Here is a 26619-nt window from a genome sequence, read left to right on the forward strand (position 1 = left end):
TCTTCTCAAGATCACAAACTCAGTATTTCCCACTGATCTGAGGCTGGACGGGGGGTGGGGGTGGGAGGTGGATAAACCCTGCCAAGGTTACACTGAAAACAAATCAAGAAAGCATGATCAATAATCTGAAGGCGCTATGAATCTGGCTAGAATTCCAAGTAGTCCATAAGGTGAAGGCAATGCATGCAGTGAAGGACTTAAGGAGTACTTTAACAAAAGAGATGCAAATGCGCTGCAACCTACAGGGGGGGGGGGGGGGGGACCAACTACACTGGAAGGAGATTGCTAGGAAAATCCAAACAGAAGAGGTCTTTTCCATCTCTCTTACTCCCAGTGCCACATTAACTCTACATAAGTCACAATAGACATGATTCAATCTATTTCATGAACTGCTTGCAGTAAAAGTAAAAGGAGAAATTAAATGAGTTTCCTGCAATGTCAGAAAACTCATTCAAAACTGGCATGGCTTCTGAGGTACTCAAAAAAGCAAGTTCACACAAGCAAGACTAAACAAAATAAAATAAAAAATTCCTTCCAGTAGCACCTTAGAGACCAACTAAGTTTGTTCTTGGTATGAGCTTTCGTGTGCATGCACACTTCTTATAGTAATCCAATTTTGCACTTTCTGAACTGTGTAAATTATGCAAATGAAGTACAATTGGTCTCTTATTTTGCCTGATTTACTCCACTTCTGCTAATTGTGGAGAGAGGCAAGAAGCTATGTAGGGCAATGTAGGGCACTGAAGCTATACCTTTTGACCACAGGAAATCTCACTCAGCAGTTCATCAAGCTTCTGAGAGGTCAGCAGGAACAATATGCACACGTTCCAAGCATGCCTTTGCAACCATAAGGACTAGAAACTCGCTTTTGTAAAAACTGAAATCGGGATTTTTTAATGGAAGCAAAGTTCTGTGGCCAGTATTATATTCTGCACTCTTGCAGAACTATATTCCAGTCCAAGATACTTCTTTTCGGCATCAATGAATGGAAACATGAACACTATGTGTTGGAAGAGCCATAGTGGATTTTCACACCTAACTGAATAGTTATTGCCATTCTGGCCATCCATCTTACTTACTATTGCTGTCCTAAGTCAAACTGGTCATTGCTGTTACTGCACTGTTCTCTTATGTATCAATACATGCCACCATTTTGACAGTCTATGTATTTTTGTTATGTGCACACCTGGGTGCATTGTGTTACTCTAGTTTGAATGGCAGAGACAGTATTTGGAGTGTTTAATAGATGCAGCTCCTGGAATTATGGTAAGCACCATTAAATATTTTGCTTGGTTCACCTCGGTAACCTGCTAGTAAGTGATGAGTGAACACTAAGGGATGCTCAAAATGGAGCAACAAATGGATCCTACCTGAAGTAACAGGTATATATTTAGGAATGAGCAAGTCTTATTCAATGTCTTTTCTTAGCAGACTCCAACTGTATCTCAGGAAAGCCAGAGATTTGTTCTTCAGGGCTTTTGGTTATTGATGAAGCTTGCTCACTGCATCCTGCACAGGAGTTTAAGAGGCTTGGTGTGGAATCTGTGTTACACATTAACCAACTTGATGAGTAAAGTTGTTGGTCAATGTTCTGATCCTTCTGGCAAAAATCCTTCTCTGCTACTGAAGTGCCTATTCCAGAACCTGACTTTTGCCTTGTCAGTTTCTCATTTTCAGGCTGTAAAGAAATAAAAGAGCCCACAGGTTAGTTTTCTCCCTCAGAAACAAGCTCATTTGCAGATATACAATCTAAACAAGACAAGACTGCTGGGAAAGAAAGAGGTTTGTGAGAAATGTTTTAAGACATAGCTTAAACTATTGCAAGAAGAACAAAGTACAGGTATTGGAAGGCAGCGAGCTGCAGTCTGAGAGTATTGGCAGACTAGAGATGAAAAAGGAAATAGAAGACAGACAAGCTAGATAAGGATACAAATGGTGAAGAGATTGAAAATCAATAGTGGTAATAAACTGGATCCAATAAGAAGAAAGAAGTCAATGAAGGAAGTGTAATGAGGAATGGGGGCAAAAGGGAGAGAGAGAAAAACTAACACCACCACTAAATGAACAGCAAAGTTAAAAAGGGAGCAGGTGAAAAATGGATGCCAATAAGAATGTCATGTCTTTGCAATAGAAAGAGATAAATATGCACAGTTGTAGCCATTTTTAAAGATTGGAAACATCAAGTTTTTATAGCAGGTCAAATAAAAGAGAGGCCAGGAGAGCTGCAAGGATTTCAAGGTTCTGAACCCAGGAAAAAATGAAGAACAAAAGCATTCCTGAGAGGGAGAGAAAAGGAAAAAAAAGGTACAGACAGAAAAAGACAAGAGAAAAGTAGCTCATTTTTAGGAGAAGGTAGCATAAAGCTATCTAGTGAAACGACAATATGGAGCTAGACCAGAAGCAGCAGCATAGAGGTCTTGGGCAGAGAAGGGTTAATTAGGACTGAAGAGAAATGGAAGGTGACCTAAGACAGATCACCAAGGAACTGCAGTGGTGGGTACTACAGCAATACTCTTAAGCAGCACTACATCTGGTAGCTGTGAGGAATTAAAATGGGAGGCTAAATTCAGCTGCCTGGTGCTGTTTGGAGTGCTGGGCCAGAAAACAACAACACTGTCTTAAAGGAAGGCTGATGGCAGGCATCAGTGGTAGGACCTGCTGGGGTCGTGAGTCCTCAGCAGCTGGCTGTGGGTGCCAGGTGCTGATGCCTGTCCTGAACTGACAAGTGTAGCGATGGCTGAATAGCAGTCATGGAGCAAAAATGTAGGTTACTTAAAGGGCTCATGTTTCAAGTATATGCTAGCTACTCACACGTACAATTTCTTGTCGTAGGTTCTTTGGAATTTGCGCAGGCATCACCTTGGCCCGTTTGTACAGCTCTTCATTGTGTTCTTCTACAGCATTAAGCTTCCGTTTTGGAGATGTCTGGCCACAGTGTGACTGCCTTGGCACTACAAAATGTTAAAGAAGAATTACTAGGACACTTCTCTCAAGAAACTCAAATATCATTGACTAAATATCAAACTATTTGCAACACTGGAAAATACAGGCACCAGCTGATAGGGGAAACGGCTATAGACCCTTTATTATATTGCAAAGACTCCCTTCATGCTATTTTGGCACTGAAGTAAGTACTGATATTTTCTCCTTCAGACCAGAGTAAGGATCAGAATATTCTTGCCAGTTGTTCATTCCAGCTTTTCTTTCAAGCCATCCCATGTTTAGGCAGGCTTTAGGTTCAGAATAGATTATGTTTGCTGATTCACTTCAGTTTTACAAAAATTCTAGAAGAGAGAAATCAACTCTTAAACAAACTAGACTCCACCACCTACATCCCTTGTGGAACTAATCTTACAGTCATTTATGATTTTCCAAGTTCCTATTAAGAGGTTCATAAAATAAGCAAATAATGCCTGCTCACTTGTGCAGCTACCTTGGCTTGCAGAAGGGTCTGTGACGGGGGCGCTGAGGTCCTCCATGCTTGAAGGGACAGAGGCCAATAAACCTGCAAAAAGTGAATGGTTCCATTAAAGAACAGGCAACTTTTCATTATTTACTTATTTATACTAGTATTCCTAAACTGCCAATTTCTGTAAAAGGTGATATACAATATAAGCATTAAAACAACATGAGATACAAAACAACTGACCAAAACAGGATCAAATTAATTCTCTAGAAATGTTTTCAGCAGGTGGAGAAATATTAAGATTATGGATGCTTGTCTGATTGCAAAGGCAACAGGGTTCCAAGATACTGAGGGAAGAAGGAAGACTACTATAAAGTGTCAGGGAAGCTACATGTGCTGCAATGTTGATTCCTGAATGTAACTTCTTTTAACATGTCTGTATAAACATCTGAAGGCACAGCACAATGTCAGGGGGCCAACAGACAGCAACTCTAATCCATTCCCAGGGAACGGTCCTGCAGGCAGGAGCAGAATCACTAGACTCCACTGCCACTAATTCCCATCCCACGTATTAATCCAATGAAACATGAGATGAAGATTTCCGATTTTGGAAATTAACAGTTAATCACAATAGAAGCTACTTAAACATTAAGTTGCCAAAGGCATCCAATTCATAACATTCAAGTTTAATTTTCAGCTACAAGATCATCTGTTTACAGCTAGAGGGCAGTTTTATTTAAATGTAATAGTAATAATAGGAAGCCTGTCAAGCTGGCAGAATATTTGATGAGGAGAGTAACCAAGATGCCAGCACTGGTATATTATAATACTTGCTGCACGATTCTGATCATATACTTAGCCTTACATTTTATACGGTTCCTTTGTAACAGCTCCAGATAGTTTATTTGTGGTTCATAGGGGCTGGTCCGCTTACAAAGTATGTTCTACCTGTAAACAGGTATGTTTAATAATATTCGGAGTAGCCTTCTTTGCTGCAGTAGATATCTACAGATACCGTTACAGCTGTGAGTTGTAAAAGTGACCAACTAATGATATCCTTTGTTTTCTTGGAAGGATCTTTTATTCTGTAGCTTATGCATGTTATTTATTGTTATGCAAGTTGGTTTATATTGTTGTGTTTTATGTTTTCTCTTAAAGCTATATTGTGATGACCAGTGGTCACAGCATAAAGTCAGAATCTTAATTCTTCATTGCTTATGCTTCTCTATTCCAATGTGTGCTACATATAATGGGTCCCAAAGTGACTTTGTGTTTCAGTTCTGAAGAAGTTCTGTCTCCTGTTTTTCAAACATTACACACTACTGTACAGAGCAATTCATGGTCTGCTAGGAGCACAAACCCCAACACCTAGTAGAAGCCATTTCTTCCTTGTAAAGGCTGGATGACATTTGATCAGCTTAGATGGTTTAGTAAAACCCAAATGTATTATGTAGTACTTGGTACTTACAAAGGCCTCTGTAGCGTGAGAGCTGCTGGTAGATCTGTTTCATGCGCTCTATGTTCATTCGGCTGGCCTCTGCATGGTTCACCATGGGTTTGGGATAGTCTACCCCAATGACACATTTTGCTGCCTTCTGCACTGACTCAGGAGCATTCCATGGCTCATAGATGTAGCGCGAGGGAAAACCTTTCAACTTGGGAAGATATCGCCTGCAGCATAAATTGAGTGAGACCTTCACTTAGTACTGTAAACCATTTATACATGCCATCAACTGCCCCAATCACAAAAGGAGGCAGGTCTGCATCTTACTTTCAGCATTGTCCTCACTCTTCAGCCAAAGAGGCTCTGAGAACAACTTACATAAGATCAATAAAAACAAGATAATCACTAAAAGACAGCACACAAAAAAGGGATGAGGCGGGAAGAGGAAAACTATCAAGCTCAAAACAAAAATATAATAGTTCTGCATTGCAGGAGGTTGGACAGATGACCCTTGGGATCCCTTCCAACTCTACAATTCTATGATTCTAATGACCAGATAGGGACACGGATGGCGCTGTGGTGTAAACCACAGAGCCTAGGGCTTGCCGATCAGAAGGTTGGTGGTTCGAATCCCTGCAATGGGGTGAGCTCCCGTTGCTCGGTCCCAGCTCCTGCCAACCTAGCAGTTCAAAAGCACGTCAAAGTGCAAGTAGATAAATAGGTGCCGCTCCAGCGGGAAGGTAAACGGTGTTTCTGTGCACTGCTCTGGTTTTGCCAGAAGCGGCTTAGTCATGCTGCCCACATGACCCGGAAAGCTGTCTGCGGACAAAACACCGGCTCCCTCAGCCAGTAAAGCGAGATGAGCGCCACAACCCCAGAGTCGTCCGTGGCTGGACTTAACAGTCAGGGGTCCCTTTACCTTTACTAATGACCAGCTACAATGGAAACACCAATGGTATCCAGTCTCTCAGAAGAGCTAGTGGAATGATTTTGTTTCCATCTCTCCCTCAGCTGCAGCTTGGCTGAACTGACAAGCTCCAGTGACATAATGGGACTCTTTACTCACCTGATGAAGTCACCACTGGGATCTGTTCGACGTCCAAAGCCAACAGGGCAGTAGCAGTGGAAGAACTGTTGGAAAAAAGCACTGCACGAAAGCCACATCCAGCTGCCTGAATTCACACTGAAATCTGCATCTAGCAGCAGCTCATCAAACACCTGGAATAAAGAGGGGTGAACTCAGTGAGGAAAGTCCTTCAGTAAAGTCTCAGTGACAGGGCAGGGATGATGTGAATCCAACCATCACCTACAACCTCATTGATCATTTTTTAATATTCAGTGAACCCAGACCATGGGAGAATGAAACAAATAAGAGAAACAAGCCAGCAAGATAAGAGTTTGTGGAAGCCTGTCTGCTCAGACAGGAAAAGCACATTTTTTTCCTATATGAAGTTGCCACTGCTATGTTCTCCATGCACAATGGCAACAAACAACAAAGCTATGCTACTGTCAGGTAGTCCAGTTGAATTTGATTTCTGGGATATTGTCACTTAAGTTTCCAGTATTTGCTCTTATGGAACAGGATTACTACCACGTTAATATAGTAGTGGCTGGGGCAACCCAGTCTGATGGGTGGGATAAAATAAAATAATAATAATAATAATGCATTTCAGGGACTTCCCAACAGATCCCAAGAATTGAATATGCTTATCATATATTGCATTTCAAGAGGTTCCTTAAAATGGGACGCTCATTTCAATGAGCTACGGTAGTGCTGTGCTACCTGTAGAGTTGTTTCACAGCTTTTTACTGTCAACATATAATTTCTGTCTCTTTTCTTCTTTACTCACTCTTACGCCTGACTCCCAGCTGATCCAAAGGTCTCCTCTGGTTAGAAAGCAGGCTACAGCATGCCGGGCCAGGTGATGAATCCAACCCTCCTGTCTCAATTGCGTCATGATAGCATCAATCCAGGGGAAGCCTGTCTTGCCTTCTGCCCACTTTGCCAAGGCTTCAGGATTCCTGTCCCATGGGATCTGAATACAAATTGGGTTCCCCTCCATACGGTCAAATTGGGGGTTGTTTGTGGCAGCTGTATAAAAAAATTCTCTCCAGAGTAACTGGCCATATAACGACAATGGTGGAGTGCTATTCCGCTTCACCTAGAGATGACAGGAAGAAAGAGGCATATACCAATAAGATAGTGTCAGAGCTTTTTAAAATATCAATAGATTCTGTGATATCTTCAGGAAACTTCTACTACGAGATCAAGGCAGTAAGCTTTTAAAACACCCATTCCCAAGCATACCTTTACTAAAAATAATTACCTTAGGTCAGAATATTTGCTTTAAACTTTGCTTGTACACAAAATCCACAGAAAGGCCTTAAAAGGGCAAAATTAATGCAGCCTGACCATGTGAGGGAACCCACTGAGAACAAGTATCCACAGAAAATATGTTCAGAAAAATGTAACTCAAGCAATGTGTTATTCCTTTGTAATCAGTTCCAGCTATAAAACAGCAGAGAAGTTTTCTCAGTGATGGCATCCAAGCTGTGGAATGCTCTTATAAGAAGAGCCTGTTGGACCTGGCCAATGGCTATCTAATCCAGCAACCTCTTCCTCCAAATGCTGTAACCTTTCCTCACAGGGGAGTTGCTCCATCACCTTATCATTTTGATTGTGGTTTTCTCTCTACAGAAGGATTCAGCTGGCATGCACTTGATTGCCCCTTTGCCACCAAGCAAACACCTTTTTAGATGCAGTTTTAATCTCCTGGCCTATGCTGTTTTTATAATTTTGTCTGTTCCTTTGTAAGATGCCCTTGGAATATGCATGAAAGGCAGTATAAACAAACTTATAATATTCCAATATTCCCAGGGAAGTTCAGACACCTAGGAGGTTGAAGTGCAAATTAATACATTTCAATGACTACGCCAAGATGCTGGAAATGATAACAGATATAAGGTCTACTAGAGACGTGAAGAGAATTAACATCTCACTAAATGCTAAGAGTCATTTTGATTCCCAGACTAGGATATCTTGTTGAAGAAAGATTCTTTCTGATTCTTACCTTTCTGTATAGTTCCCAGAGCCGGTAGTAGAATAAGCGGCAAGACAAGCACCCAAACCGAAGGTAGGGGCTGAGCCCTGTGGGGCTGGCCAACAGTGAATTGGCGTTCATCCTTGGCCTCTCGTAATTCGCAACCCATGCCTTGAAGGATTCAGGTAAAGGGAGCAAAGAAAACAGAAATGGACCTTAAAACAACCTTCTGTGAAATTCTATAAACAAGTGTTATTTGACCCTATTAACAATCTACCATTTGCAGGGACCTTCAAATTGTGTTTTTTTTCTTTTCATGGGGAGAACAGGGAGGCACATCATGTCATAACTTGCCAGTGTCATGTGTGCCACACTTTATTTCCCTAACTTTTGAACTCTGACTTCAACTGTTACTAGTTAAGGAAATTCACCACTAAGAGTGTCCATTAAGGCTGGCTTTCTTCTAGTACAATTAATCACTACCAAAGAAAGCAAGGGATATAGGTCAATATACAAGACACCACATCAGTGTGTCAGAAATTGAAGTATAAGTAAATTTTAAAAAAGTAAGTGGACTGTACACAACCTTGACTTTATTTCAATCACAGTTCATTGGTGCACACCAGACAACAGAAATCTGATACATAACTTTAATGTTACATAGTAAATATCCAGAGGTTATTCAAGTTTCAAATAAATGTCAAAGGTGTGAAATGCAGCAGAAACAATACTGGGATATAAAATGTGTATGCATTTACAGGAGTAAGAAAAGAACATGTAAGATCTAGATTAAGGCAAGAAAGCATGAAATGATTTGGTATTTCATTATTAGTTTCAGCAGAGTGAAAGCATTAGAAACTAAGACAACCTTTGGCTTGCAACACCTCTCAGACACCAGAGCAGCAAAGAGATTGGTTTTTCTAGATTCACCTAATACACTGGCAATAGCACAGCAAAAGGTACCCTTCCTTCCTTGATGCATAATTTTGCAATAAAGATTATAAGGTTACCTTTCTTTCCAGGTGCTTATCCAGACGGGTTAATGCTTCTGTCTCTCCTCCTTGCCAAACAGCTGGAGCAAGACCCTCAGTGGGGAAGCCTGAAAAAGAATGGAAGAGGGTGTTAATATAGAACTCAGTCAACAGATACGGCTTTAATTCAATCTTGTGCTGCAGTATTAACTAAACGTGTTCTGCACTATACAGCATGAAATTGCCACTGACAACCAGCAGAGGGCACTTTTGAATAAAGCTTTTCATAAGGTACACACCCCTGCAGCATATGCTATAAAACCTAGGAAAACACAAGTACTTATTTTTCTGCAAAACTATTGATTACAATCCTTGAAAACCAACCCCCAAACTGAAACGGAGGTGGGTGGGAAGAGAGAGAGTGTATGTAGAAAATTCAACAAAACAACAGCCATGTAGCTTGGAGGACTTCCAGAGAGCTGATGTAATGGAGGAGTCGTTTCCACTTGCTAATTTCTAAATTTAAACAACCTGCTTAGTGACAAAATTTTCAGTCTGATCTAGCACGTTAAAGATTAACAATCTTATATCTGCCTGCTCATAATGAAATGACTGACATAGTTCGGTTAGGAACAATATTAGGGGACTAGTATGGAACCAAGGTACAAAGCATGGAAAGAAGAAAGACTATGTTCTATTTTCTAGACACACAATTTTCAATATATAAATTGCTTCAATTACCAGCCCGTAATTAGTGATTTCTTACAGTAAAAAATAATCATAATGACCCAACACAAGGTATAGTACCCATAGTACCCACAGCTAATCCACTAATTTCCTCAAGGTGCACTGAAAATCTCAAATTTGTTTCTAAAGACAGAACCAGAACAGGCCGGACAGGAAGAGTACTACAGTACATCTGTTCCAAGCCCATTGAAAGCTGGTGTAGCTGTCCTGCAGTTCTGCAACATACCCAGCTCCTCCAGGGATGGGACGCCGTAAGTTTCGTCATGATTTTCTTGGATCTCAGTCCTGCATATCTCCATCTGTTGATTTGTAACTGTGGCAACTGGCTTCTTGGGCAGGTCCATGCGACTAATGATGGCTTGGAAACGCTTGTATGTCAGAGGAGGTTTATGCCCATTCAATTCAATTATCCTGCAGATTGGAGAAAGAAGTAGTTTTAAAAGTTTTGCTGCCACCCCACTCACATAGGAAACCAAAGACCACCACAGCCAACCACAAATGTACAATCACACCCTACACCAACCCCCAACATCTCTCACCACCAAAGTAGCACAAGTGAACAACAGAGAAACTGTGCAAACAACGCTGACACCAAACCCTACATATATTAAGTAAAATAGAAACATCATCACCCCACCCCACCCATCTCTTTCCCCCTTTTCTGCCTAATGTCTCACCAAACAAAACTGATTTGTAAAAATGTTACATGGAAAAAATACGAGACATTGCACATACCTTTGTAAATCAAGAAAATCTTTAATAAAAATACTTTTAACAAAGTTTTGCTGCCATAAGTTGTGTAGGGAAGTAGCATTTCCTTCAATACATTTAGGATCAGTCACCCCTTCAGATATTTTGTGGGAGGGCCAAAATTCACAAAACAGACACTACAATCCTATTTTCTCACATTTCCAACTTTAGCCCCTAACAAGATCAAGTAGCTAATGCCACAGAAGACAGAATCAGGATTACCTTAAGAGATTGGAGAACTGGGCCAAAACTAACAAAATGAATTTCAATGGGGACAAATGTAAGGTTCTACACTTAGGCAGGCAGAACTAGCTGCACAAATATAAGATGGGGAACATGTGAAAAGGATCTAGGGGTCTTAGTAGACCATAACCTTAACATGAGTCAACAGTGTGATGCAGCAGCAAAAAAAAAGCTAATGCTATTCTAGGCTGCAGCAACAGACATCTAGAGTCCAGGGTCAAAGGAAGTAATAATATCACTCTATTTGACCTTGGTCAGGCCACACCTGGAGTACTGTGTCCACTTCTGGGCACAAGAATCTAAGAAGGGTACTGACAAGTTGGAATGTGTGCAGAGGTGGGCGACCAAGAAGATGAAGGGTCTGGAAACCAAGCTTTATTGGGAACAGTTGAGGAAGTTGGGTATGTTTAGCCAGGATAAGAGAAGACTGAGAGGAGATATGAGAGCCATCTTCCCATATCTAAAGGATAGCCACATTGAGTAAGCTTGTTTTCTCCTGCTCTGGAAGACAGAACACAAGCCAATGGCTTCAAGTTACAAGAAAGAAGATTCCGACTAAACATTCAGAAAAACTTTCTGATAGTAATGGCCGTTCGACAGTGGAACAAACTCCAGAGATTGTGGGCTCTCCTTCACTGGAGGATTTTAAGCAGAGGTTGGATGGCCATCTATCATGATTGCTTTAGCTGAGAATCCTGCATTGCAGGGAGTCAGACTAGATGACCCTCAGGGTACTTTGCAACTCTACAATTCTATGATTCTAAGTATTCCACAGTACTCATCTTCATGATATCTATGGCCTGGAAGCCCCACCACTGGTACAAGAGCAATGTACAAGACCAAAATCAATACACTAATAATCTATAAAATCATACTGTTCCTAAATTAACAGTTGGCAGACTAGAATTATTCTTCTGGGCAAGTCTGGTGGAATAAAAAAAAATGCCTTCAAGAGGTGCCAAAATCCCAAAAGGGTCAGCACCTGCTCAGTACCCAAGCGTGGGGCTGCTACGCTAAAAACCCTGCTTCATGTCACCAGAAAACAGACCTTGGGAATGTGCAACCCTATAAGCAGCAGTCCCCTGATGACTGCACCAGTATTCAGGGGGTAAGGAGACAACTCTGGTATCTTGGTCAAAAGTTGTTAAAGGATTTATAAAAAGAAAAGAAAACTAAAACACTGAATCTGTTCCAGTAGCATATTGGCAGGCAGTGCAGATCCCAGTGCACAGGTGCTATTGTATTGCCAATAGGTAGCTCCAGTTAACAGGCTAGGTGTCATTCTCTGCACCAACTGCAACTTCTGGACCAAGCCAGAATGCAGACCCAGACAGTAATCAAGGCTTGAGGTTACCAACACAAGACTGACTTTAGTCAAGTTATCCTGCCCCTAGAACAGCTGCATTTGTTTAACCAGGCAAAGTTGGTCGCTGAGGACACCTGGATCTCAAGTGATGATGATGGATTCAGGAATATCCCCAGACTATGAACCTGCTTCTTCAAAGTGAGCACAACCCTGCCAGGTAATTGACCTATCTCCCAGACACTGAATTCACTTGCATATGGTATGTATGTCTTGTTAGGATTCAGCTTCAGCTTACTGGCCCCATTCAGCCCACCTGCATGTCCAGACACGAATCCAGGGCTTGCACAGCCATTCCTGGTTCAGCTGTTTAAGAGAGACGGAGTCAAGTGTCATCAGCATACTGATGACACTTTTCTAGTTCCAACTGAGTCTGAGAAACACAAACGTGTGGTTTGGTTGTTGTTAAGAACTTATTTTTTGTGAAAGTTTCATGCTTAGGTAGTTTCAATCACAGCTGCAAAACTGCCTTAAAAAGGAGTTTACTGATGTGGTTAAGAATGCCCAAACAGTGTGCAGAGATCTCCATCACTAAAATAATGATTTCCTATGTGGTTTAGGAGTCCACATTGTTTCTGCTCTCAGTGTCAGTCATGCCACCAATGTAACTTAAAGATGAACCCAAAATGCCTCTGTAGGGTGTGAAATGCAGATGAAGATGCTTTAAGTTTTCCAGCAAAGCAGAATGGTTTCCTGAAAGTTATACAACACACAGAGCATGCTGTTAAGTCAATCTCAGATCCAGGCACCCACCACAGTGATTCAGGCTATGCTTGAACACAGAAGCTATCTGCACTCATTTAGTTGCTTTATACAATTCTAAAAGGGAACCCTCTGTATTAAAGAAGTTAACACCTAGCTAAGAAGATCCCGAAGCAACAGATCTTTTCTCTGGTGAAACAAAGCCTCCAGAACAGAAATAACTAGAGACTCTCAAAAGCCAGCATGTGAAGAGTTAAAGAGGCAGTGAGAGAGCCAAGTTGCTAGCTTATATAAAGCCAAAGCAGCTTCCTGCTCAGCTTGTGTACTAGTAGTTACAAGAGCAGCAGCCACGTCCTCCCAGTCAACAACTTACGCAAAAGGGTTGGGCTTTCAGCCTAACGTTTCAGCATAAGCCATGTGCCTGCCTTTCCCCTGTCATCTGCACGTGTAAAGGGGAGGAGCTCCACGCCACCCAGGCTTTTACAGAGCTACACTCACATGCATGGCTCTGTGACCTAGCTTCCCAACAATGCACAGCAGCCGCAAAACTGAAGGCAGCTCCTTGCCTCACGGTATCTCTACCTATTGAATCCAAGCAACAAACAAATCTCCTCTTACATACTGAAGCAAAAGGAACTGTGCAAAAGAAACTGTGTACACTAGAAAACCAAGAGTGAAGAGTAAGTGTGAGGGTTCCAAAAAATGACTGGGTCAGTGCAACAGGATCAAATACGGAGTCAGCATAATCCAGCTGTCAGGAGGAACACAGAAGGTCAACCTCCCTGGCTCAGCCATGCTCAATAGCAGAACTTGGGCATATCTCTCCAGCTCAAGTTCCCCCAGCTTAACTATAGAGATGTGAATGTCTTATTCTCACAAGTTGTGTGAGGATGAATGAGTCAAGAACAGCAAATAAGTTTTTAATTGAAATAGAGCTCTAAAATTAAATATGCTCTTTAGAGGAAAAAATAGGAAAATTTGACCTTTTTAGCATTAAAAGACAAAGTGAGAGCCATACAACAACATACGATTTCCCCCTTTCCAAAACGGTCAAACTTTGTAGTTCATAGTTCATGTTTTTCTTTCTCCACCATTAGCTTTCTGCCCTTATAATGTTCAACAGAAACTCTTTATTTAAATAGTGGGGGAAATTATTATTTTTTACGCTATTTTTAAGCAGCTTCTCAGCAACAGATGAAATAAGATCACTCATCCTCATTAATTACAGGAAGTTCCCTGATTGTATCTGGATGTTTAGTAATGACATGGCGTTACAATTCTAAGTAATACACCAGGTTGTAGAATTTGCTCAGGGCATCTCCGTCAGCCCTATTACTTCAGACCCTTCAGTCTACCAAGAATAAAATGTCAAGATTCTAAAGGAAAGAGGCTCTTCCTAACAGCAGTAAACTAGGAAGCAGTTTAAAGTCCATCAGCCACAAGACTGGGGGGAGGGGAGTGCTCTGACTATATAGATCCCAAGCAGCAGTATGCCTAGCATGCTTCTAAGCTGGGGGTGGGGGCAGTGCCTCTTGAAGGAGGAGAGAGCAAATGTAGCTTCCTGAGATTATTCCTTTTAAAATGGCTAGAAATGGGCCTCTAAAAGAACATAGCCTCTAAAAGACACCTAATGTCAAGACACCAATATGGTACAGCTTTGCTGCTGTTTTGCACTTTAAAATACAGTAAGTAGATAAGTACATGCACAACACAAAGGAGAAGAATATAAAACTTCTAAAGAATTTTAAAAATAAAAATGCTCAGGAATGGTAGCAGTGTACAGGCAGGGCCAGGAAAAAACATTTTCTGCAACGTGGACAAAACCTTTAAATAAAACCAGCCCTATCAGAGGTCTTGTACATGGACTTCCGCTCATGCAACAGGGCTTTCCCCACTCCTCTCCCTATCCCCAATTGTGGAGCTAGAACAACCTCCACAATAGCACATGAGAGAAAGGGGGGGTTGTCCCATTTGGTAAGCTGCAATGTTTGCACAGATGGAACAATTGGAAGAACACGGGATTGGATTCCACATGTAGACTGTGCATAATGATTAATGGGCAAGCACTGGATGAAATTTCATCTGCAGAATGAATAGCTTCCCCTCTCAAGAATTACAAAGCTGGACAGACTATGAAAGAAATGGACAAAACAGAACCTGACTGGGTAAAGGGCATGTCAAGATCTAAGTTCCCATCATAATAAGACAGGATGTGCCACACCAAAGATACTCCTGTTTAATTTAAATTTGCAATTACTAACTTAACATATTTGCACACTTAAACAATACAATGCAGCTTAACATATATATACAAGCCTGTACAACTGTGACCACAACATATATGCTAAGTGCTGCTGCCTTGCCACAAGAGAATACAGGTGTGTGAGAGAATGAATCATGTTTCATTTAAGAACAAACACAGAGCAATAGTAAATGAAGGACTGAACAGTCTCATACAACCAGTTTCAGTCTCTTTGCCCCATTGTCCCTGTGACAGAATGCACACATATCCCATGCATCTTCTCCCAGTCTCACCATTCCAAAGTATACTTTCACCTCCTTCCCTAGGGAAGAATTCGAAGTTGTGCTATAGCAATCAATTCATCACTGAAAGCATTTCAGCTTGCCAGGTGGAACAATCCCCTCCATGTACTGTTCTATGGGTTCTTCTGGAAACCCCACCACCACCAATTGTGGGGAGCCAAGGGGAGAAAAGCCCTGTTGTGCTAGCAGAAGCCCTCGCTTCTGCTAGTGGGACTTGTTAGCTGAATCCGTTCCCTAATGTTTTGTCTTCAGTAGATTGCAAACCTGCAGCAATAATGATCTTATTGCACAGCATCTTGCAGTAGTAGCAATATAATTAGCTCATGATTTATAAACTCTGGATCAGCTGCTTCTTTTCCCAATTCCCACACCAAAAGGTGGAATTCAGTATGAAACTTGAGATCTTTTATTCCTATAATAGTACCACAACAGGATGAATTGAAACTCTGATTAGTTAAGAAATCCTAAATATTCTCTCCCACCTCATCACCAGATGTGTTTTATTTTTTCTCAGATATCATAATACCTTAGCATCTCCTTAAGCAGATCCATATCTTACCTGTCCAGATCATAAAGGGTATGTGAGTTCTCCATTATAACTGCTACTCCAGCTTCTTTAGCCAGCTTCACTATAGCTGCATCTCTCTCTTTCCCAAAGGGCTCAGAGTCATATTCAAAGGTAAGACGTGTCACTCCCCATTCCTGCAAGAAACCACACAATATTACTCCACTACAAATATGAAACCCCACTCTTAGTTCACCAGAGAAGTCTGAGAATTAACACTTAAAGGTAGGCTGAAATCCAAAGACAGATTTAGGGAAGAGATCCCATTTTAAACAATACACATTAACACATACAAACAAAAAATAATCCACTAACAACAGCTGTTCTCACAATGCATTAAAAAAACTTTGCTTTTTAAGAGTACCGGTAGTTTCTTAGTGTCTACTTTCAGGTCACTTCCCTTGCTATCCTCACTGAATATGAAAAATAGGAACTCTTTAGTTTGCTGCTGCCTTTTTGGTGTGTGTGTGTGTGTGCTCTCGCACCTCTCTGTATGTGCAAACATCAGGACACACAACATTGTTTAATTACAATCATAGTAATGAGAAACTTGATTAAATTGACCTTTTTTCTTGCCAGTTCAAATCATTATTTAAATAATTCCAGTCTGCCTCTGGGTATCCCAAACAGCACTATAACCCACCTGTTCTACGATAACTACTGTATATTCTGACGTATAAGACTACTTTTTAATCCAGGAAAATCTTCTCAAAAGTCAGGGGTCGTCTTAAACGCCGGGTGGAGAATCTGCGGTCGAGTATATCTCAAACTCTATATTTTAACTGGAAAAGTTGGGGGTTGTCTTATACGCCCAGTCATCTTATACGCCGAAAAATACGGTAGACACCTGAACCAGAACACTTCCTTTATGGCAGGGGTCAGCAAACTTTTTGAGCCATGGGCCAGTCCACTGTCCCTCAAACCTTGTGGGGGGCCAGACTATATTTTGAAAAAAATAATGAATGAATTCCTATGCCCCACAAATAACCCAGAGATGCATTTTAAATAAAAGCACACATTCTACTCATGTAGAAACACCAGGCAGGACCCACAAATAACCCAGAGATGCATTTTAAATAAAAGGACACATTCTACTCATGTAAAAACACGCTGTTTCCCGGACCGTCCGCAGGCCGCATTTAGAAGGCGATTGGGCTGCATCCGGCCCCCGGGCCTTAGTTCGGGGACCCCTGATTTATGGGATAATGAAACACTGCAACATTGCTGCAGCTCCCAGTTGCATGTTCATGTTAACAATATGTATTATGTATCAAATTGTAAAAACCCGAGTTTACAGTAGTACCTTGGATCCCGAACGTTTTGGCTCCTGAACGCCGCAAACCCGGAAGTGAGTGTTCTTTGGAAGCTGAACGTCCGACGCGGCTTCCGCTTGAGTGCAGGAAGCTCCTGCAGCCAATCGGAAGCCACGCCTTGGTTGTCGAATGTTTTTGGAAGTCGAATGGACTTCCAGAACAGATTCCGTGTGACAACCAAGGTACAATTATACTTGCATATTGAACGCCATCTATGACCAATCTATGACCGATCTAGTAACACAATATAGGACCTTGCATCAACCATAGAAAGGGAAAGTCTATGTTTCGCATGCAGAAGATTCCACCAGTGAAAAGGAGAACAGGTTTCAGGCCAAGAAAAACTAGTCAGAGGATATAATGACAGCTTCACAGAATCTAACAAGAAATTGAGGATCTCATGCTTTAAAAATTTCATATACCAAATTTTGGAAGAGTGCTGGGGTGCCAGTCACAAAATGGCTTCCATGGAAAGTGTGGCATAACACAAAATTTGAGAGATAACCACCTTTGACAACCTTATGCTTACCATAGGAAGTCTGCTATGTATTGACTGTGGAAATCACACACAATGCTGATATATACACACACAGATACACACTGATGGTGTTGCTGTCTAACAACAACAACAGGGAGTACCCTTCAGTACCAGGAAAAATATGCAAGATAGTCACATCACACTCACTTTCATTTCACATGCCCCATACCTTACTTTCTAGGAGAGCCAGAGACTGACTGACTTCTTAAAATGAAAACTCAGAGCCTGAGGAACCTGCCAGGGGCACCAATGAAAGTGTTTGCATGTGCTGGGTTGGCAACCCCCATTCTAGTCAGCCAAATTAAAGTCACAATCCTTTAAAAAAATTGCCTACAAGATATGTAAAGTTCTACATATAATTACAGTGGCCACACTACAAGTTAGAGATAAAAGAAGGATCAAGAGGCTACAAGAGCCCCCACTCTGATATTGTAGGTCCCCAACTGGACAGATTAAGTTCTTGAAAAGCTTGTGTTGTATCTAATGCTCTGCATGTGTAGTTCAGCTGGTGCAACAAGACTTCTGTTCCCTTTCTTCCCTCCTTTTGAGGGCAAGTGTGAGCTGGAGGGGGAAGGAAAAGGAAGAGGAAGCTGTTGTGCAAAAGGAGCTGCAGCACTGGATATGACCCATGGGCCCTGCAAATATATAGACCACCTAGAAAAATTATTAGGAGAAAAACCCAGCAAACATCCCACAACAGTCAGAAGTACAAGAATTTCTACCCAGAGTGTGGTGCAGCCCCTTCAGTCTATTCATAAGACCAGTTTTTTAAAACATGAAAGTTGAATGTTACTACAGTGGTACCCTGTGTTACGCACGCGATCTGTTCTGGATCGCGCTACGTAACACGGGCGTACCTAACACGAACACCCTGGAAAAAAAAGAAAAAACCTGGAAGTTTGTGCGTTTTTGCGCACCCGCGCATTGCACGCGCTCCTGGGAGGACTTCCGGGTCACAGAGGTCTGTAAATCAAACGTATGCAACATGGAGCATACGCAACTCAAGGTATGACTGTAGATAGATCATGAATAAATCATAAGCTGAATGGTCAATGCACTGGAAAGGACAAGATAAATTCAAGCACCTTTACAACCTTAGCTACAGCTTTTTGCAGCATCTTGCTCTTCAAAAACATGGCCTATTTTCTCTGACAAAATGTGTTAAGATGTAATTGGTTGCCACAGCAAGCATCCTAAAAATATGACAAAGGGAAGTGTGTATGATGCAGGAAACTCTGCTTCACACAAATCAAGATCTAGGTACAATCAAGATAAAAGCATAAGTTGGAAACTTTGGCAAACAGGTGCACAAACTATTTGGAATTGAGTCCAACACGTATTTGCTTTACACAACCATTTGAGATAAAAGTTATCATGTAATTCCTCCTCAACCTGAAAAAAGCAAGGTTCCTCTATTCTGCATGCAAAATTATGCATGATCTTACTCATTCATCATGCTATGCCGCTATATACCTGTACATATACAACTTAAGAACAAAATTGTATACTACACTGAATTTCAGCATGACCAGTAGACAAAAGATGGATACTTTCTGCTCCACATAAAATTTACAACCACAGAAATGGCATAAGCCCTCAAAAAAGTTACTTCAGTTCCTTGAATAAGCCTTTAGGGATAAGGTGTTACGATATCCATGAACCAGATTAAGCAGCTACAATCAGGGTAGAATTAGTTGCAATTTGGATGCAGATTCCCAACTGACAATTTTAAAAGCACTGAGAAAGCAAAAGATGCAGATGTTGTGTCCCGCTCCCTCACCCTAATTGTCTAGTTTCTTATGTGGCAAACTAGAACCCTACTTGCTAAAATAGGCAGCCTATATGTGATCAGTAGAGGAATGGAAGGCACAGCAGCTGCATGCTCTCCCATCACTTCCAAACATTTATACATCAGGCCCAGGGGCCAAAGTGGCCCTCCAGGCCCTTCTATCTGGCCCCCAAGGCTCTCCCCAGGCCACACACCCCATCAGCCCTGATTTCAACCCTCCTTAAATGTTTTTGCCTGGCTACAATCAATGTCAATATCAATGTTAGTCAGCAGCACCTGAATGAGGCATGGAATTTTAGAGTGGTATTCAACTTTTTGCGGTAGCTCCTGGATTAACAGTAGTGCAAGCAGATCCCCCCCCATATTTGCTCTGGAGAGTTGGTGGTACCCCCAGAACAGATTTAGGGCGTGTGCAGGAGAACATTCTGTCACACAAGGAAAAATCCATGTGTCAACATAACACTCACCTTAGTGCTACATTGAATACAAACCTAATTTACAGGAAAATTCAGTTTCCTTTAAAACAGTCTTCCTCAAACGGCCCTCCAGATGTTTTAAGACTGCAATTCCCATCATTCCTGACCACTGGTCCTGCTAGCTAGGGATCATGGGAGTTGTAGGCCAAAAACATCTGGAGGGCCGAGTTTGAGGAAGCCTGCTTTAAAAGCTTTTCACACAGAGACATTTTCTTACCTTAAAGAGTCTTGGGAAAACATCAGTAGGCTGCCCTCTTACTACAAACAAGCGAGAGTTGAGTTTTCGTAAACTGTTATCCAAATCTTCCAGGGACTGGAGTAAAAACCTATGGAGAAGAAGAAATAAGATGGCATCAGCAGCTGTTGCGTCAAGTAGTTAAGGGTCCTCAAACTCAAAAGCAAAGAATTCAGCTCCTTGCCAACACTTATATTTTATATTTTCTTCTCCTTAAGAAGAAAAAAACCATATGGCAGAAAATAACACTAAAATATATTAAATGTTGTATGCAATAACCAAAAATACCAATCAGAAATATCAGGTTGTGGCATCAGAAGTTTATGTTTATGCTAGAGAATAATTCAATTGCATGAGCTCTTCCATCATCCCTGATTAACTCTGCATTTTTGCCTTTAAGCCAGGATACTAGGTTAGAATCAAGCTAGGCAAAGCTACCTTTGGACACCCTCTGAAGGATATATAAAGATTGTGGAAGGCATGTTTGGAGGTGTGTGAAGAGAAAAGAGACATTTAATTGCACTAGAGTAAATCCTCTCACATAACACTATATTCTGCACAAATCATACTTTTCGTTTCCATGCATTTAATTTTCTTAGTTGATTTGTCTTAAATTCTTCTTTCCCATTGCTACATCTAAGAAATGATCCATGTGACAATTTGCTATCAATCCTTGCATACCCAACACACACACATATCTGAACTGCCACTTTTGCATACATCTATCACTGTAGAGGTGATTTTTTCCACTTAAAAAGAAATCAGAGAATATAAACAGTTTAATTTTTGACATTTTACATTACAAAATGTAGAAATGCAAGACTCCTTGCTAGAATGCATGTTCTAACTCTATACAAAAGCATTGAATTTCAGAATTACATTACATATCTTCCTTGTTGCATTCAAGTGGAAAAGTCAAACTATTAATTTAGGCTTTTCTCCGTAAAACTATCAGAATTTTCTTTCTGAGATCATAGAAGAGAACAATGGTGTGTACATGCACAAAGGGCTAAAATACATAGATTCAGCAGACTTGAACCCTAGATAAACGCATGCAATTAAAAGGGTGAAAGATGCACCTCTTAGCTTAAAATAAAATTGTAAAACATTTAAATAAAGTAGAAGGCAGACGCCCAGGTGCTAACTAGTCTTGTAAATGCTAGAATATATAACATTATGTCAAAAGCAAGATCTTGGGAAGGTGTTTTAACTGGGTATTATGCTTAATTGATTTTCTGCCTCACACACTTGCAGAAGCAAGGTCAGTCAGATCCACATGTGATTGCTGCTTGAAGCATTGATAAACCCAAAGATCGCCCTGTGATCTTTGGAAGAAAGGCAGTATACACATTCAATAAATAAAAAATATTAATAATGGTGTTGACAAGCTGCTTGCAGGGCTACACCAGGCCATATGTCTTCTTGTTCCCTGTCCCAAGCTAGCATGACTGCATCTGAACCGTGAGTAACATTTCACTGTGTAACTGGTTGTTGCATACACCTTGAAAAAGGTGGTGGTATGGCCACTCCTTGAAGCTGATGTTTTGGATCAACTACAAATATTCCTCATTCTGGAAAGTAGAGATGGTTATGGCAAGTCAACTGCAGGCATTCTTGGATGAAATCTACACCCGTTCCAATCTGGGCACCTAGCGATGGGACAAAGCTGCCCTTGGTTGCATTGAAGGATGGCCAGTATTGACAGTGGGACAAGGGGATTACAACATTGCTCCTGTTTCTTGATCTTTCTATGGTTTTCACCATAGTATCCCCTTGGCCTGGCTTAATGGGATAGGAATTGGAGGAACTGTGTTGCAGTAGCTCCAGTCTTTCCTATGTGGCACAATTCAGAGAGTAGCATTGGGAGAGTGCTTTCTGACCCTCTGGCAGTTATGTTATGGGTGGTGCTGCAGGGCATTATTTTATCCCCAATGTTGGGAGCAGACACCAGGAGATTTGGGGCATTAGTATGCTGATTTCACTCTATTTCATTGTAATATGTGAATGAGAAGAGGCCATGAAGGCTCTGGATAACACAGTGCCTGGATACAGTGGTGAAAGGAATTTAGGAAATTAACTGAGCTTGAATCCTGACAAGACAAAAACACAGTGAGTGAATGGTTCCTGCGTCCAATAAATTGGTCAGTTTACATTCACCTGAAGGAGCAGGTGGGATGCATTTTGGGATGGCTTCTGAATCCAGCTTTGCCATTGGAGATGGCTCCAGTAACTAGGGAAGTTTTTAATCTGTGATATTTTAATGTATTTTAATATTTGTTGGAAGCCGCATAGAGTGGCTAGGGGGACCCGGCCAGATGGTCGGGGTACAATTATTATTATTATTATTATTATTATTATTATTATTATTATTATTATTATCAGCTTCAACTCATACATAAACCAAGGTCCTTCCTGGACAAAGACAGTTTGACTACAATAGTCCAGGCACTGGCTTCCCTTCTGGTTGGTCCAAAACCTGCAGTTAGCATAGAACACTGCACCAAATTGCTAACAGGAGTGAGACCTGCACTAGCTTCCCATTTGTTACAGGGTGTTAGGTTATAAAGTCGTCAAAAACTTGGGATCAGTTTACTTGAGGGATCACCTTGCCCAGACACTTGACCATTTTAATCTACGGAACTAGCGCTTTTATAAGTACCACATAATACTCATTCTGCCTTTTGAAGAATCTATCCCTTAGTCCGAAGAACCTGCTCTCTGGAACTTTTAATATTAGGAATGCCCATTCATTGCATCTTTCTTAATGGCTGCTAAAGTTCTGCTCACGCAATCAAATGAAAACATGTATTTTTATTGTATACATTTGTTGTGACTTGATTTTAGCTATATGTAATTATGTATACTTGTTTTTAAGTTTGATTTTATGGGTATTTTCCCAGCACAGTATATAAATCTTGTTAGTTAAAAAATAAATCTGGAGGAAAAACTGTGCCAGGGTGTAATTTTTACCTTCAAAAACTATGTTAAAAAACTCTGGATGACAGTTAAGCCTCTTTCTATATTAATGATGTACATGAAAAAGAGTACTGTATGTCCAAAATGTTAGCTATGTATCTGTTGCAAGTGATATTCTTCTGCCCCAAGTGAGCTCTCTTAAAGTAGCCAAATTACATCTCAAGTCTCACAGGGCATTTCTCTGGCTTAAACATAGAATAATCCTGAGCCAAACTAAGCATGCCTTAACAGGGCTTTCCCAGCTTCTTCACCTAGGATTCTGTATGTTGAAACCAAGCTAAGTATACACTGCAGGTATTTCCAAACTAGTATAACAAGAATGTCCTATTAGAGAAGGTGCAGCCTATCCTCAAATGACAGCATCATTCCAGCAGCTATGCTAGTTACCAACAACAGATTTACTCCCTTTTACAGCTGCTCCAGCACGTCTCATTTTTTCCATATTTTTTCAGAGGGTGAACATATTCACAGCTAAGTGGTGGTTTTCAAAGTGTATTATTCTGTTAGAAGTACAGATGGGGACACAAATGTAACAAAGGAATTACTCACAAAACTACTCTCAAATTACAAACAGCCTAAATTATTTTACATGGGTATGGCCTACTGAACTTATGGCAAGTATGCAGAGAATTAGTTTATGTTCCATTTATTCCAGAGCAGTATTTTGTGTATTGCGACCCTAACAAACTCCCTGTTTTAAAGATTAAAAGAAATTTATACAAAGCCAAGCAACACAGCAGCTAGTACCGTGAAAAGGCATTTTTAGATAATATTTGCTTTCCCTTAAAAGCATAAGCAAAATAAAAGTATCAAGGTTGGGATTCATTATTGTACTATTACAAACTTCCCACCCAGCTTGCCAATGGAACAACCCCCCTCCCCCCCATGTGCTGTTCTGGGTATTCTCCTTACCCTCTGATCCAATTCTGGAGGATGCTGGGGTGGGGGTGGGGAGAAGGGGGGTGCCCTGGAGCTCAAGGAGAAGTTTTTGCACAAGACAGAGTTTCTGTAAAGGGGATCATTAGGTGAATCCCACCGCTAGTTTCAACTTGTTTTGTTGCTGTCATATGTTATAAAAAGATTAATAGCCTCCATGGTTGCTTAAATATTGCTCCAAATGTCTTTTGATGTATTTAGGCAGTCAGAAAGGATGCCAGATATGATTCAGTTATGGGGAGGAGAGACATCCTTGTCCTTAGGGTATAGTGGCAATCGAAGGGGCAAGTAAGGTGCCTCCCTTAGTTGGTTTCCATAATTGCGGGGGGCGGGATGGGGCGGGCTTCTTTTTAGGCAGCATCAGTGAAATAGTACTCTTTCAATAACAGCCTTATATTTAGGCACTAGCCTAGTAGCTACAGGCAACTAGAAATTCCATGCAGATGAGTGCTTTGAATTCCATGCAGGTGAGTGGGCTGGCAGAGGAGGACAAGAGCGCTTTGTCCTTCATCCATGTTCTGGACAAAAACAAAGCAGGCTGCTGGATAAGCAAAGCCCTCTTCCCCAGCCCCAAAAGAGAAATGCAGCTCCATCTCTGCCTGCTGCCAATCCCACAAAGCTAGTAATTTTTTTAAACCTGCAAGTAACTTTTGTGAGCTTATTTTCAAGCATGCTCCATTAACCAGACTGCAATCTTTGGGCAGTGAGGCCATACATGGCATTCCTTAACAGACACAAAGCATATTATCTTCGAAAAGCAACAGAATACTCTATGGCAAAAGAACAGAATCCTTGGATGCTCCAATTTACTCGTTGAAATCCAGAAAAGAACGTGATGCAAGTGTTAACACCAGACAATCATATTGGACACTGTACTTGTGATGTCATCTTTACAACACCACCCCCCATAGGTAAAATGTAAAGGACGGTTAAGTTCAGTCAAAGGCAACTATGGGGTTGCGGCACTCATCTTGCTTTGAATGAGGGAGCCGATATTTGTCCACAGACAGCTTTCCGGGTCATGTGGCCAGCTTCTGGCGCAACATCTACTCGCACTCGCCTGCTTTCGAACTGATAGGTTGGCAGGAGCTGGGACCGAGCAAAGGGAATTTGCTCCTTTGCGGGAATTGGAACCGCGACCTTCCTGTTGGCAAGCCCAATCTAACCACTGAGCCACCCGCGCCCCCCCCCCAAATACATACACGTAACAGACGCATGAAAACAGATGCAGGACTGACACTGCTTTTGTTTCATAAGCTGGTTTCCCATCATTTTCTGCTCCTTCTTTTCCCTTCCTCCGATATTTCTGACCTTTCACGCGCCCGCATACAGCAACACACTCCGTGTGCCTGTTATTTAACCAGGCGCAATGCTTCGCCCTGGCATCCCTGCGAGGAGCATCCTACGCGGCTCCTACCACGAGCACGCCGGAGCCGAACCTGCTGCGTATGGAAGTCCCAAGGCGCAAGACTCGGAACACCTCAAGCCTCGTCCTCACTGGGCTAACCCCACCCCCCCACACACACACCACGGCGCCCCCTATCGATTCTATGCGCTCTGCCGCGCAGTTCTCCCGCCGCTTAAGTTATCGATTACTCAGCACGGGCTCCACGTCAGCACGGCGACCGATTTAACAGGGGGGGGGGCTGTAGCCCAGCTAAGTGTTAGGCCACTGGCGCGCAGAGCTTCACCTTTTCTTTTCTTTTCTTTTGAGCCCGCTTTCCTGTTTCTCAAAACTTTACACCCCCCCGGGCACGTCTGCCAACACCCTCCGCGTCGGGGCACGGGGGTGAGTATGACGGGAGAGGCAGCCTGAACCGTCGAGGAGACGGGACCTTCCCCATCTCTTCTCTCTCTCTCTCTCTCTCCCCCCCCCCATCCTCGCGCCCCAGCTCGCCATCATCTCCACCCCCAACTCCCCCGGCCCGCGAACCCCCGCGCGCCAACTCGCAGTGCCTCCCCCCTCCGCTCGCTCGCTCACCGCCAGCGGTTGATGCCCACAGACGAGGAGGCCGCGAACCAGGGGTCCAAGATATAGATGCAGCGCACAGAGCCGCCCTCCCGGATGGCCGCCTGCAGCGCGGGGTTGTCGTGGAGCCGCAAGCCGCGGCGGAACCAGTGCACGGAGCAGCCGCCGGTGGTGCGGGGGTCGCGGCCGCCGGAGGTCCGAGAGCCCGAGCCCATTGGGAAAGCAGTCGCCATTCCGTCAAGCAACGCAGCCGCCAGAAGAAGCACAACCGCCGCCCGTGTCTGTCAGGCCCGCTGTGCCCCGCCCGGTTCCCAGCTGCCACACTCAGCGTACCACCTCCCGCCCGGAGCTCGCGCGCAGAAGCTCCGCCCCGCGAAGCCCATTGGCCGCCCGTGCTACATAACACGGCCAGGCCCACCCTACACGTTCCAGGGGTGCGGCGCGGCACGTTTCTGCGGCGTGTAGCTGCCGGGAGTGCAAAGAACGTTACCAAAGGGCAGGTGGGGCAGCTGCTACGAGATCCAAGATCCCGAACCCTACGTGCCTTTCGAGTTGAAGCGCCGGTTTTGTGTGTGAAAACGCGCCCCGGACACAGAATTAATATCCACCCT

The 26619-nt window shown here is 42.4% G+C and overlaps 1 protein-coding gene across 2 annotated transcripts; it reads right to left on the bottom strand.

Moving 5' to 3' along the window:
* Nucleotides 1-604: 604 nt before the first annotated feature.
* CRY2 (cryptochrome circadian regulator 2) lies at nucleotides 605-26324 on the bottom strand. Of its 2 annotated transcripts, none has more exons than XM_033149274.1 (12): nucleotides 26021-26324; nucleotides 20110-20218; nucleotides 15771-15913; nucleotides 9836-10020; nucleotides 8902-8990; nucleotides 7922-8062; nucleotides 6701-7012; nucleotides 5917-6068; nucleotides 4875-5077; nucleotides 3434-3505; nucleotides 2812-2951; nucleotides 605-1678 (listed from the first exon to the last, which is right to left on the bottom strand). In XM_033149274.1, the coding sequence occupies exons 1-12, from the start codon at nucleotides 26239-26241 to the stop codon at nucleotides 1412-1414; spliced, it is 2034 nt and encodes a 677-aa protein (XP_033005165.1). In that variant the 5' UTR covers nucleotides 26242-26324; the 3' UTR covers nucleotides 605-1411. The 2 variants fall into 2 exon arrangements, with proteins under 2 accessions (XP_033005165.1, XP_033005156.1); XM_033149265.1 differs by having other exon boundaries at nucleotides 3422-3505.
* Between the last annotated feature and the right edge of the window lie 295 nt (nucleotides 26325-26619).

This window comes from Lacerta agilis, chromosome 1 (genome assembly GCF_009819535.1).
Source record: "Lacerta agilis isolate rLacAgi1 chromosome 1, rLacAgi1.pri, whole genome shotgun sequence".
In the NCBI taxonomy this organism is placed as follows: Eukaryota; Metazoa; Chordata; class Lepidosauria; order Squamata; family Lacertidae; genus Lacerta; species Lacerta agilis.